The sequence below is a fragment of the Nycticebus coucang genome, chromosome 20 (genome assembly GCF_027406575.1).
Source record: "Nycticebus coucang isolate mNycCou1 chromosome 20, mNycCou1.pri, whole genome shotgun sequence".
NCBI lineage: Eukaryota > Metazoa > Chordata > Mammalia > Primates > Lorisidae > Nycticebus > Nycticebus coucang.
Genome location: NC_069799.1, coordinates 60,359,867 through 60,373,335, shown reverse-complemented (window position 1 = coordinate 60,373,335; position 13,469 = coordinate 60,359,867). Strand labels below are relative to the sequence as shown.

Here is a 13,469-nt window from a genome sequence, read left to right as displayed (position 1 = left end):
AACCACAAAAAAAAAAAAAAAAAAAAAAATGACAATCCCTTATATTAAGAATCATTGATAACACCATTGCCATCTTAAATTTTCACCTCTGAGTGACCTTCAGCCATAGTCTCTACCCACACTTTGTTGTCTTCTCTTCTAGTTAAATCACCCATCTTCCTATGGTAACTACTTAAACCAGTTCTCCCTCAACTGCAAACTTACAAAAATACAAAAAGGGTATCCCCCATATAAATTTCTGATCATTAACAATTTCAGATTCTCAACCATGCAATTTAAATCACTATGTAGTACACAAACACATGATACGTTCCATACCCCCTCAGCCCTTCTCCCAATCCACCCTCCACAGAAGATGACCTAGCAAGGTGCAGTGGCTCTCATCCGTAATCCCAGCACTTTGGGAGGCTGAGGTAAGAGAACTGCTTGAAGCCAGGAGTTTGAGACCAGCCTAGGCAACACATTGAGACTCTCATCCCTTAAGACAAAAAACTGACTTAATGCCTATAAAACTACATTAACTTCTAGCTTCTTGTTGTGTTCTAGATACAGAAACTACCCAGCAGCCTACAATATTTTGTTATCAAAATTGGCCCCTAAATCAGGTGTTTTCATCAAATAACATAGCACAGTATATTATTCCTTTAGCAATTTAAATGGCTGCCCCCAGGAAGAAGACTGCAATAAGTGCACTTGATAGCTACATTTAAGAAACTTTTTTCGGGCGGCGCCTGTGGCTCAGTGAGTAGGGCGCCGGCCCCATATGCCGAGGGTGGCGGGTTCAAACCCAGCCCCGGCCAAACTGCAACCAAAAAATAGCCGGGCGTTGTGGCGGGCGCCTGTAGTCCCAGCTGCTCGGGAGGCTGAGGCAAGAGAATCGCATAAGCCCAAGAGTTAGAGGTTGCTGTGAGCCGTGTGACGCCACGGCACTCTACCCGAGGGCGGTACAGTGAGACTCTGTCTCTACAAAAAAAAAAAAAAAGAAACTTTTTTCATTGCTAATTTTGTCCACTACTTTCCAAAATTCTGATCAGAAATACCACTGATAATAAATGACTCATTTTCTTAAGAAGAGCAAGTATAAACAGTGACATTAATAACTTAAAATACAAAACAATAAAAGCAAACGTGTTATAGAGAGGGAACATCAAAACACACAGAAAAATAGTAGCAGTTAAGTTAAAGTGACAGAAAAAGAAAATTTACCCTTCAACATTAGGAAATTTTTTAAATCACAGGAAGAAAACACATCCACAAAAGCAAAAATCATCATCTACTTGCTAGATTTCTTTTAAAAATCAGAAGCAAAATCTATTACAGACTCACATTTAAACATGAGTACTTAGACTGTTACACTTAGAAATTTTCCTGGAATGTTAAGAAATCACCTGTAAGGAGCCCTTTTCCATAAGTTCTTTCAGTGGCATGAAGACTTTAAACAATTTTTAAGTATGAGCTCCAAAATAAATTCTCAATTCTGAGAAACATTTGACAATCACCTGTTTTGTCTCTCAGTATTCTGGAGCTCCCTGTGGTCCCTTTTCAGGTGTTTGGTCAAAGATGTAAAGTACTCTTTTAAAAGATTCTGGAAAGGCTGTTGTTTCTCTGGACTAATTATCTCACTAGGAGGAAAACTCAAATTAAACTTCTCAGCAGCACTTTTAACTTTCCTTGGTACAAGTCCAGCAATATCATCTCCACAATGTCGACAGAAACTAATCACCACAGAAACATGAGTGTGGGATTCCCGATCAGCATTAATAATACTTTTTAGCTGTTCATAGATTAAGGAAAGACCTTCCTTGTCAGTGAAAATCCCAACTATTGTCAATTCTGCAATAAAACGCAAATCGGTTCTTAACTTGGTAATGTTAGGCGTTTTCTCCTCTTTCCTTGCTTCGAAATGTTTTTTCCAGACCTGAAGAAGTGATGGAGCAAAGTCAGCATATCTCTGGTGAAAAAGAGAGCACAGGTGCACAGCACAGTTCACATCAGAGATTTTCAGCTTTGCTTCCACAATAGAAGCTACGGCTTCTGCAATGTATTTGCTTAAATTTAGGCCATTAAAATCATGAGACAAGGAGTCTCTCTGCTGTTCTGTAATAGTTTTTAGCTTCTTGACAAAAGCGGTATTTTTCTTCAAACTTGAGTCTAGGCGACTAAAGAAATTTTCCTCTGGTCGGTTGTCTGGAGCATTTTGATTTTTGCTACGAAGTTCCTTTCTTAATTGATGTCGTTCCCAAGCTTCTTGATGAAGCTGAATAGATTCTTCTTTCTCTCTGTATAAGAAATAAATTAATTAATTAAAACTACTCTAAATATTTTGAAGCATCACTGATGAATCACAGAAAAGCCAATAAACAATAATCACCTAAATATCAGAATCCACAAGCAACAAAAGACGCAGAAGGTCCTTTCCCTATACTTAAAAACATTTTATTGGACAGATGCAGTGGCTCATGCCTGTAACCCTAGCATTTTGGGAGGCTGAGGAGAGAGAATCACTTGAGAACAGGAATTTGAGAAAAACCAAGACTTTCTCTCTACAAAGAATAAAAAAGTTAGCTAGAAGCGGCGCCTGTGGCTCAAAGGAGTAGGGCGCTGGCCCCATATGCCAGAGGTGGCGGGTTCAAACCCAGCCCCGGCCAAAAACTGCAAAAAAAAAGAAAGAAAGAATTGGGCAGCGCCTGTGGCTCAAAGGAGTAGGGCGCTGGGCCCATATGCCAGAGGTGGCGGGTTCAAATCCAGCCCTAGCCAAAAACTGCAAAAAAAAAAAAAGAAAGAAAGAATTGGGCAGCGCCTGTGGCTCAAAGGAGTAGGGCGCTGGGCCCATATGCCAGAGGTGGCGGGTTCAAATCCAGCCCTAGCCAAAAACTGCAAAAAAAGAAAAGAAAGAAAGAATTGGGCGGCACCTGTGGCTCGGTGAGTAGGGCGCCGGCCCCATATATCGAGGGTGGCAGGTTCAAACCCGTCCCTGGCCAAACTGCAACAACAACAAAAAAATTGCCGGGTATTGTGGCGGGCACCTGTAATCCCAGCTACTCAGGAGGCTGAGGCAAGGGAATCGCCTAAGCCCAAGAGCTGGAGGTTGCTGTGAGCTGTGATGTCATGACACTCTACCGAGGGCAACAAAGTGAGACTCTGTCTCAAAAAAAAAAAAAAAAAAAAATTAGCCAGGCATTGTAGTGCATGCTGGTAGTCCCAGCTACCTAGGAGGCTAAGACAGGAAAATCACCTGAACCCAGGAGTTTGGGGTTACAGTGAACTATAATTACATCACTTAACTCCAGCCTGGGCAACAGAGCAGGATCCTGTCTCAAAAAAACCCAAGAGGGTGGCGCCTGTGGCTCAAAGAAGTAAGGCACCAGCCCCATATGCTGGAGGTGGTGGGTTCAAACCCAGCCAACGCCACCCCCCCGCCACAAAAAAAAAACCCAAGAAAACATTTTATTAATGACTTAAGATAATGAGAGCCAGTACTGTACATCAATAATCTCAATGTGGTAGACCAAAGGATTCTTAATAACTAGGTTATAATTAAAACTCATTCAGCAAACTGGCAAGCTAAACAAATAAAACACATCATGTTTAATATGAAAAATATAAAATAATAAAAAAAAGAAAAATATAAAATAATATGCTTGGGAAGGATACAAAACATTAAACAAAAGCACTGAGCAAACAGGAAACAAGTTGTCTACAAAGAATACTTTATAAAGAATAAGCACTATAAAAGAATGCATTAAAAATGTTTTGAAATGTTAGATAACGTTTTTCCATACCTGGCATTAACCAAACCTATAATAAAGCACCTTGCTAGGTTTGGGCTCTTAAAAATTCAAGTATGATTTAGAAAACTGGAAAAAAGTCAGAAAAGAACTATCAGAAAAAACTGATAAAAAGCCAAAAAACTCAGTTTATCTTGAAAAGAATAACTAAAAATAGATATGCCTATTTTTCCACTAAGAAGAAAAAACAAGTTCAAACAGCAAAAGTAGTAGAGTAACTTGGACAGGGGTTGGAGGGTGGACAGTCTATGACTTTAAGGTTTCTGAGATATGTAATTTTAGTATATAAATCTCTAAAAAGGTGGATTTTCATCTTTCTAAGACAATCACTCGAGTTACTGTATAAGATTTTTCCACTGTATATGGATTTTCATCCATACTGTATATGGATTTTCATCTTTCTAAGACAATCACCCGAGTTACTGTATAAGATTTTTCCATATTTCCAAAGCTAAAATATGTTATCAGAGAGGTTGTCTCCAATCACTTATACATTTAAGCATCTCTTGTAAATCTCCCAGCCACACATAAAACACAGGATTAGCACTCTAGCCCAGGTGACAAAGACAGACCCTGTCTCAAAACAAACCAACCAACCCATCTCATTATTTAAATGATTAAATCAGACTCAGCACCTATAGCTCAATGGCTAGGGTGCCAGCCACATACACTGAAGATGGCAAGTTCGAATCCAGCCCAGACCTGCCAAACAACAATGACAACTACAACCAAACAATAGCCAGGCATTGTGGCAGGCGCCTGTAGTCCCAGCTACTTGGGAGGCTGAGGCAAGAGAATCACTTAAGCCCAAGGGTTTGAGGTTGCTGTGAGCTGTGACACCATGGCACTCTACCCAGGGAAACATAGTGTAGTGAGACTCTGTCTCAAAAAAATAAATAAATATAATTAAATCACCTTCAGCATGGCTCTTGTCAATGAAATTAACAGAATAAGTTAACAGAAATTAACAGAATAATTAAATAGAATGAAATTAACAGAATAATTCTCAAAGAGCTACACCCAGGAAGTATTATTTCAAATAACCATTTTTTCCTAAAATATGCCAATCTCCCTACTCCTTCACAGTAATAATCACAATAAACTGTCTTACTTCATCTGAGCAGCTTCTTCTTCTTGCTGACGTTTCGCCTGCTCCTCCTGCTTCTTTCTCTCTTCCTCTTCCTGTTTCTTTTTCTCCTCTTCCTCTTTTTTCTTTGATTCTTCCTCCGCCTTCACCTTTTCTTCTTCTTTTTTCTTGCGCTCCTTGTCTTCCTTTTTTCTCTTATCGTCGTCTAGTCTCTTCTTCTTGTCTTCAGGGGTCTTGCTGACCTCCTTCTTGGCAGTGAGTTTGAGATCGTCTTTTGGCTTCTCTTTGCTGCTCACTGGCCGCCTTTCACCGCAATCTTTTTCCTTGTTGTTTAGTAAAGAGTCTTTTTCTTCCATACTTGCTGGCTTTTTACGCTCAGCTGGCATTATGTGACCCAGTACAATCTGTAAGAGTGAAAGAAGGTCAGTACTGTACATGTGGTGACTTTTGTTTAGTGATGTGACACTATTTTCCAAATATATCAATGCAACACGGCAATTTTGAGAGAGGAAAAAACGGCATGCAAAATGAATACTATTTCATTGTTAAAATAATCTATTAGTCTTATTCCACATCCTCTCATTATTAGTATCTGTCACCCAGATTCAATTATTATCAACTCCAAAACAATACATTATTTAATTGAAAAACTTCAGTTATGTATTTTGAATTAACCCCAGCATTTTACAATCATGAAGAGATGCTGGTTAACTATCTCATGCAATACTAGATGTAAGTATTTAAGCTGGAGAAGGGGAGCATGAGCAAGTTCTTGCCTTCTAGAAATCACAGACAAAACAGAGAATAGAGGACTCATTAAACTTCAGCCCACCCCACTGTGCTAACCTTATAATCAAATTTTCGAATATAAAACGTATTAACTAGACCTTTAATCTCTTTATTAGTATTAGTCAAAATTTAATTTATAAATAAATATAAATATTTGCCAATACTTATATTTAATAAATAAAGGAAAAAAGGAAAGAAAAAGTGTATTTCCCAATAAAATTCTGTATTTTTCTTTTCTAAAAATTTATTTCTCAACTCAGAACAAACTAGTTTTCTAATATAATTTCTTTTTGGACAGTGTATCCCATTTTAACTCCTAAATTATCTGAGTGTTGTTTACAAGAAAATCAAAATTCTATTTTTGTTTGTTTGTTTCTGAGACAGAGTCTCACTATGTTGCCCTTGATAGAGTGCCGTGGCATCGTAGCTCACAGCAACCTCCAACTCTTGGGCTTAAGCAATTCTCTTGCCTCAGTGTCCCAAATAGCTGGGATTACAGGTGCCTGCCACAATTCTGGGCTATTTTTAGAGACGAGGTCTCGCACCTGTGAGCTCAGGACAATCCACCTGCCTCAGCCTCCCAGAGTGCTAGGATTACAGGTGTGAGTAACCGCGCCCAGCCTCAAAATTCTATTTTAAAAACAGAGAATTGGCTCAACGCCTATAGCTCAAGCGGCTAGGGTGCCAGCCACATACACCGGAGCTGGCAGGTTTGAACTCAGCCCGGCCCGCCAAACAATGATGACAACTACAACCAAAAAAAGAAAAAAAAAATAGCCAGCATTGTGGTGGGCGCCTGTAGTCCCAGCTACTTGGGAAGCTGAGGCAAGAGAATCGCTTAAGCCCAAGAGTTGGAGGTTGCTGTGAGCTGTGATGCCACAGTACTCTACCCAGGGTGACAGCTTGAGACTCTGTCTGAAAAATAAATAAATAAATACAGAGAATTACTTAAACTTTCTGGGTTTTTTTTTTGTAGAGACAGAGTCTCACTTTATGGCCCTTGGTAGAGTGCCATGGCATCACACAGCTCACAGCAACCTCCAATTCCTGGGCTTAAGCAATTCTCTTGCCTCAGCTTCCCGAGTAGCTGGGACTACAGGCGCCCACCACAACGCCCAGCTATTTTTTGGTTGCAGTTCAGCCGGGGCTGGGTTTGAACCTGCCACCCTCAGTATATGGGGCCGGCGCCTTACCGACTGAGCCACAGGTGCCGCCCCCAACTTTCTAGTTTTTTATTATAAGCTAAAGATACAGGCTCGGCGGCTGTGGTTCAAGTGGCTAAAGCGCCAGCCACATACACGTGAGCTGGCGGGTTCCAATCCAGCCTGGGCCCACCAAACAACAATGACTGCTGCAATTAAAAAATAGCCGGGCGTTGTGGCAGGCGCCTATAGTCCCAGCTACTTGGGAGGCAGAGGCAGGAGACTTGCTGGAGCCCAGGAGTTGGAGGTTGCTGTGAGCTGTGATGCCACAGCACTCTACTCAGGGCAACAGCTTGAGGCTCTGACTCAAAAAAAAAAAAAAAAAAAGCTAAAGATATATATAGTATTCTTAAATATTTTCAAACATAGGCTTTAAATTACAGCACTGAAAATTGAGTTAGCAAACAAAACATTTGCTGTAATAAATATTTTATAAATACACAAGAATTCATTGCAGCACTCCAATAAAATGTTATCATCACAGAAAGACAATCTAGGCCAGTAGAAACACTTCACATAATTTTCAGAAATACATGCCACAGTCTGCACCTCTGCTCAGCCACTGTTTCCTTCCACTTTTTCTCTTTTACTCCCTTGTTTCCCTCTACTCCCATGTTCTATGCATTTATTTTGAAACTCAAAGGCTTTAATTAACCCCACTGCTGAACTCAGAACAAAAAAAGTTACTAGTTCTATTAAATCAATCATTAAAATGTGAAAAATACTTAAACAACTTATCTATGTTCCAAGACAATGTTAGTATTTACATTATGTGAAGTACAGATACCAGTTCTTCCACATTTTCAATTAAATATCCACCTTTAACATGGATATATGTGAAAATATCATGCCCTAAAAGCAAGCAAACTTTCAAAGAAAGGATAGTACTAATAGATAACCACTCATTAGTACCACACTAAACATTTTATATACATTATCTCATTTAATACTGAAATCTTTATGAGGTGGGTATCATTTTCCCTAGTTTATAAATGAATAAACTGAGACTTAACCAAGTAACTTGACCAAGGCCTCCACAGCTGGTGACGGAGCTGGAATCTGAACCCATACTCTTAACCAAAGAATCCTGAGAGTACCAAATTGTGAGATGGAAGACTTGATCATAGATGCTGACTATGACAAATCATGGAATTATGAATCTCAAGAGTAGAAAGAATCCCTCATAATGGTAAGGCAGTTTTCACATACCCTTTTTAACTTTTACCATATATATATATATATCTTCTGGTTGAAATGTATGGGGACAAGATAATATCTAAGGTAACACAATCTTATTTAGGGATATTAATTATTATGTGCAAGAAAAGTGTTTTATATAGACTTTTTGTTTTCTGATGTGAAGCATCAAGTGATATTTCAGGATTACCAGAAACAACAGTTCTCAGACAAGAAAAATGCCAACAAAACTTACAATTAATGCCTCATTTAGGAAAATAAAATTAAATCTTAAGTTCTTCTAAAACATTAAGAAATTGGGCAGCGTCTGTGGCTCAAAGGGGTAGGGCGCTGGTCCCATATGCCAAAGGTGGCGGGTTCAAACCCAGCCCCGGCCAAAAATAAAAAAAATAAAAAAAATAATTGACTTGGGGGCGGTGCCTGTGGCTCAGTTGGTAAGGCGCCGGCCCCATATACCGAGGGTGGAGGGTTCAAACCCGGCCCCGGCTGAATTGCAACCAAAAAAATAGCCGGGCGTTGTGGCAGGCGCCTGTAGTCCCAGCTACTCGGGAGACTGAGGCAAGAGAATCACTTAAGCCCAGGAGTTGGAGGTTGCTGTGAGCAGTGTGATGCCATGGCACTCTACCCAGGGCCATAAAGTGAGACTCTGTCTCTACAAAAAAAAAAAGAAATTGACTTGGTATCTGACAAATTCATAAAGGATCATTATTTACCAGCTCAACAGAATCCCAGACTTTTGTGACTCTTAACAATATTCATTTATGGGCGGCGCCTGTGGCTCAGTCGGTAAGGCGCCGGCCCCATATACCGAGGGTGGCGGGTTCAAACCCGGCCCCGGCCAAACTGCAACCAAAAAATAGCCGGGCGTTGTGGCGGGCGCCTGTGGTCCCAGCTACTCGGGAGGCTGAGGCAGGAGAATCGCTTAAGCCCAGGAGTTGGAGGTTGCTGTGAGCTGTGTGGGGCCACAGCACTCTACCGAGGGCCATAGAGTGAGACTCTGTCTCTACAAAAAAAAAAAAAAAAAAAAACAATATTCATTTATTCAACAAATGTTAAGTACTTACTACATGAAATAAACTACAGGAGGCATTCACAAATTAGATCCTACTCTAGAGCATGATCTAATAGATTCTCAATAAGACACTGCCTTAATCATGATACCTTCTTTGAAATCACTTCAAAGCACACACCCCTAGTACACCTGAAACTAAACTTCAGTGAATAAAAATGAAGGTTCGTGCAGAGGCACCAATGCAGCTTGTGCAAATGACACGCATGGGGTGTGAAGTCAGATTTTTAAGTCTGCATCCCAACTCTCAGGGAAAGCACCTGAATAGAAGTTGGACGACTAACTTCTCTGAGTTTATTTATGTAAAATAGATATACTACTATACCCTTACAGAGTTCTTTTTTTTTTTTTTGTAGAGACAGAGTTTCACTTTATGGCCCTTGGTAGAGTGCCATGGCATCATACTGCTCACAGCAACCTCCAACTCCTGGGCTTAAGCGATTCTCTTACCTCAGCCTCCCAAGTAGCTGGGACTACAGGCGCCTGCCACAACGCCCGGCTATTTTTTGGTTGCAGTTCAGCCGGGGCCGGGTTTGAACCCGCCACCCTCGGTATATGGGGCCAGCGCCTTACCGACTGAGCCACAGGCGCCGCCCCTTTACAGAGTTCTTAAACTTCTAGCATACTAGCATGAGGGAGACACACAAAAAATGATGATTCTCTTTCACACAAAACACTAAAAAGTTCATCATAAGATGAGAGATTTGAAAGTCAGAAGGAGTAGTAGGTTTTAACTACTCCAATCCTCTTTTTTCACATTGTGGCGGCAGCAACAGAATAATCTGCCCAAAATGACACAACTTGGTTTGGGGACAGGCCCGCAAGATGCCCAATGTACTTTCCCACTATACACCTTGTCTCTTAACGATTTAAAAGAACAAACGACATGATTCAGCTCAATACACATGTAAGTCAATTTAAAAAAATTAAACTGACCATTAAGTTATATTTAACAAAATGCTAAGACTCTTATTTTAATAAATTCAAGCTTTAGGGCGGCGCCTGTGGCTCAGTGAGTAGGGCGCCGGCCTCATATGCCGAGGGTGGCGGGTTCAAACCCAGCCCCGGCCAAACTGCAACAACAACAACAAAAAAAAATAGCCGGGCGTTGTGGCGGGCGCCTATAGTCCCAGCTGCTCGGGAGGCTGAGGCAAGAGAATCGCGTAAGCCCAAGAGTTAGAGGTTGCTGTGAGCTGTGCGACGCCACGGCACTCTACCCGAGAGCGGTACAGTGAGACTCTGTCTCTACAAAAAAAAAAAAAAAGCCAAGCTTACTGCAAAGCCAAATCTTTCATCCAAAGTGTTTCCAAAAGCTTTTCAAGTAAAAACTAGAACTTCAAATAGATTCCATCTCAAGATAATCAAGATAAAAAATGGTAATCTTTCTTTTGGAATATGACTAGCTCTTACAATTTGTTTTGCTGAGTACAATTACATTCAGCCCTTAAAAAGATACCATGCTTTAAAAACCAACTTCCTAGCTCCCAAAATAGTGTCCTGGAACTTGGGCTATATATTTTATTTGGTTTTCTAAATATACTCTGAACTTCCAAAAGAAAGTAAAATTACTTTACTAGTAAAACAGGTACCAGTGGTGTGTACTAAGAAAGAGAAGGCAGAAAAGGGGGGTATTCCCCTTTTAAAAAATACCCCTTCACAAAGTACCATATGGACTATGTATGAAATCACAATTACAGTGCTCTGAAAATACTCCAGACCAACAGAATGCTATTTTCCTTTTATTCTGTGTCATTCAAAATGTTCTGAGGGCAACACGGCACAGGGGGGATTATCTCTCAATCTTTGACTGTAAAGAACGTCTAAAGACTAAAGAACATCTTTAGTGTTAAGAACTCATTCACATTTTTTAGAAATCTCACCACATTTCCAAAATGAGGAGCCGCACGATTTCTACGAACACCTAAAAGCTACAATAAATGACAAGAGTCGGTGAGAGTTTCACTTTCATCTGATGCATCACTTTCATGTAAGTCCTGTCAGAGCAAGAGAGCTGAAAATCCGGCCGCTCCAGTGTGTACCCCCCAGCCTGGAAGCTGGCTCTGCTCTGCCAACCTGGAGACCAAGTGTCCTGTACTTGGAGTACTGGGGTGAAGGCGAAGTGAAGAATCAACCAGCCTACGTGATTAAAAGAAGTAAAGCAAACAGCCCGTGCCCACCATCCCCAGAGGCAACCCTGACCAGTCCCCTCCACGCACATCTCCCGCAAAGCCCTGCTGTGGCTCCACGGTCCTGCACCCAACACGCTTCCCCGCCACGACTCCCCTTCCCACGGGGGCCCGCGGGCACCTTCACGTACCATCCCCTACCCTAACTTCTCGCCCCACTCTCACTCACCACCCAAGCCTCTGGGCTGGTCTCCCGACTCCACACTCTCCCACACACGCGCCCTCCCCACTTCCTCGCCCTCGCCTCCCTCCCGGCACCCCAGGCGCTCTCCCCAACCTCCCCTTGCTCTACTCCACGCCCCCAAACACCTTCACAGCTCCCCGGCAGGCTCCCCGCCTCCAGCCTCGAGGCCCGGCCCAGGGATGTGGGGCAGGCAGCTCCTCTACCGCCCCTCACGTCTGCCCCGGCCGGGGGTTCCCGCGTTGATGGGAGCCTCGGGAGAGGGTCTGAGGAGGACGCCGCCGGACCCGCGGTCCCTCCACTGCTCGCCGCCCCCGGAGAACTGCTGTGCGGAGTCGCCTCTCGGGTGCCCCAGGGAGTAGGAATCCAGGCCGGGTGCCCCCCCAGCCCCGTTTCCTCCCGATCGTTGAAGCGGAGGGGAAGGAGGCTCCCCGGGACTCACCTGGAGCCTGTTGTCAACATTAGCCCCGGGTTTCCCAGCACCAACTCCAGCTCTCGGGTTCTCCCCTCCCCTCCCCCCACCTATCTCGCAGCCGAGGGCCCGCCTTCCCTCAGTTCCCCCTCCTCCCTCCGCCCGCCGGCCCTCCCGCCCGCCACTCACCAGCGCGGCCGGGCTGCGAGTGGGGGCGGGGCGGAGGGAGGTGGAAAGGAAGAAGCTGTCCGTATGATTGCCAGATTAAAAACTCTCTGGGTCGTCCTTACCCCCGGCACGCCGGCGCCCTCAGCTTGGCTCTATGGTGGCGTATCCAATGCAAAAGCTGAAATAGCTGACAGCCACTTGATGGCTTGTCCAAATTTGCCACTCAATGAGACAGGCAAATTTTTTCAGACAGGCAATCCTTAGGGCAACCACCACCAGGACTTCAAGCCAGGGCCCCAGCAGAGGGGAGGAGTGTTCCGAGGACCGGAGGCAGGAAGTGGATTGGTCGCCAGGAAAGGGAAAGCGCCTGAATTGGAGATGCGCAGGCGCAGATGCTTCGCGGGGGGTGGGAGGGCAGAAGGGGGCGGGGCGGAGCGGAGCTAACAGGAGACAAGAAGGGGTGGTGGAATAGTAGGAGAATTACGGAGCGCCATTAAGGACAAGTTTGGCCACGTGATTCTCGTGAGCGTTTCCTAGTGCAAACGTAAAGGAGATCTAACAAGGGAAAGTTTGATTGGACAGGTTGAAGATTTAGGAAATTGGAGAAACCAAGGAATATGGCTGGTCTGGAAGCTAAATGTTGGCTAGGAATGGGTCGAGATTTAAGGGTGCCCGAAAGGACTACGAACGTCCCATGGGGGATTTTCCCCAGTTTTATGACATCCAGAGTGAAGTAGAATCCAGGCTTTTCCCATACGGTTCTTAGAAAGCACCTGTTTCTGGCAAGCAAAGTCTTTAAATTAGAATGGAATAACCTCCCTAATTGTCCAATGAAATTACCCTTTTAAAAAAGGGGGGGGAGAGAGTTAGTCTCTCCATTTCTTCCGACTGCGAACCCAAGTCGACTTTTAAAAATGGCTATCAGCTTATCTACATTAAGTGCTCAAAACTATGCACCTGGACTTTGGTCCGACTAGATGTTCTCCTGGGTTGGCTTTGGCCAGTCAGAAACCACAGTAACAAAGGTGTAAGACTGGTCTTCATTTTTGCTTGACATGTGGGGCCCCACCTGGTATCCAAGCCACAAAATCAGCTACCCCCAATCTCAAATACCTGAGGCAAATCTGACTTTCCTTTTGTTCAGCCTTTGCCCATTTGCCCATTATTTACTGTTTGACTCCCTATTGATTCTTAGCAAGCAGATTACCCTCCCATATTGAGGGTTGATGTTTCCTGCATTCAAAAATTCTTTTTTCAAAACACTACTAATCAATCATTAAACAGTAACAGAAAAATGAATACTGCTGTTCTGCATCATTTATAAAAAATTACCAAAGAACTGTCCCAAAACACTGTACTGGTGATAGCCACCCACAATTCTTTCTATTAA

At 43.0% G+C, this 13,469-nt stretch overlaps 1 protein-coding gene across 2 annotated transcripts in view; it reads right to left on the bottom strand.

The window, feature by feature from the left end:
- UPF2 (UPF2 regulator of nonsense mediated mRNA decay) overlaps positions 1-12,022 on the bottom strand; it is a 98,354-nt gene extending 86,332 nt beyond the window's left edge. Inside the window, exons 1-3 of one of the 2 annotated variants that reach the window (XM_053573018.1) lie at positions 11,942-12,022; positions 4,900-5,279; positions 1,500-2,279 (exon numbers count right to left, since the gene is read on the bottom strand). In XM_053573018.1, coding sequence (XP_053428993.1) covers positions 1,500-2,279; positions 4,900-5,261 — 1,142 coding nt within the window. In that variant the 5' untranslated portion in view covers positions 5,262-5,279; positions 11,942-12,022. Of the gene's footprint in view, positions 1-1,388; positions 1,409-1,499; positions 2,280-4,899; positions 5,280-11,941 lie in introns of those variants that run through there. The other variant, XM_053573019.1, reaches the window with a different exon arrangement.
- Positions 12,023-13,469: the final 1,447 nt, after the last annotated feature.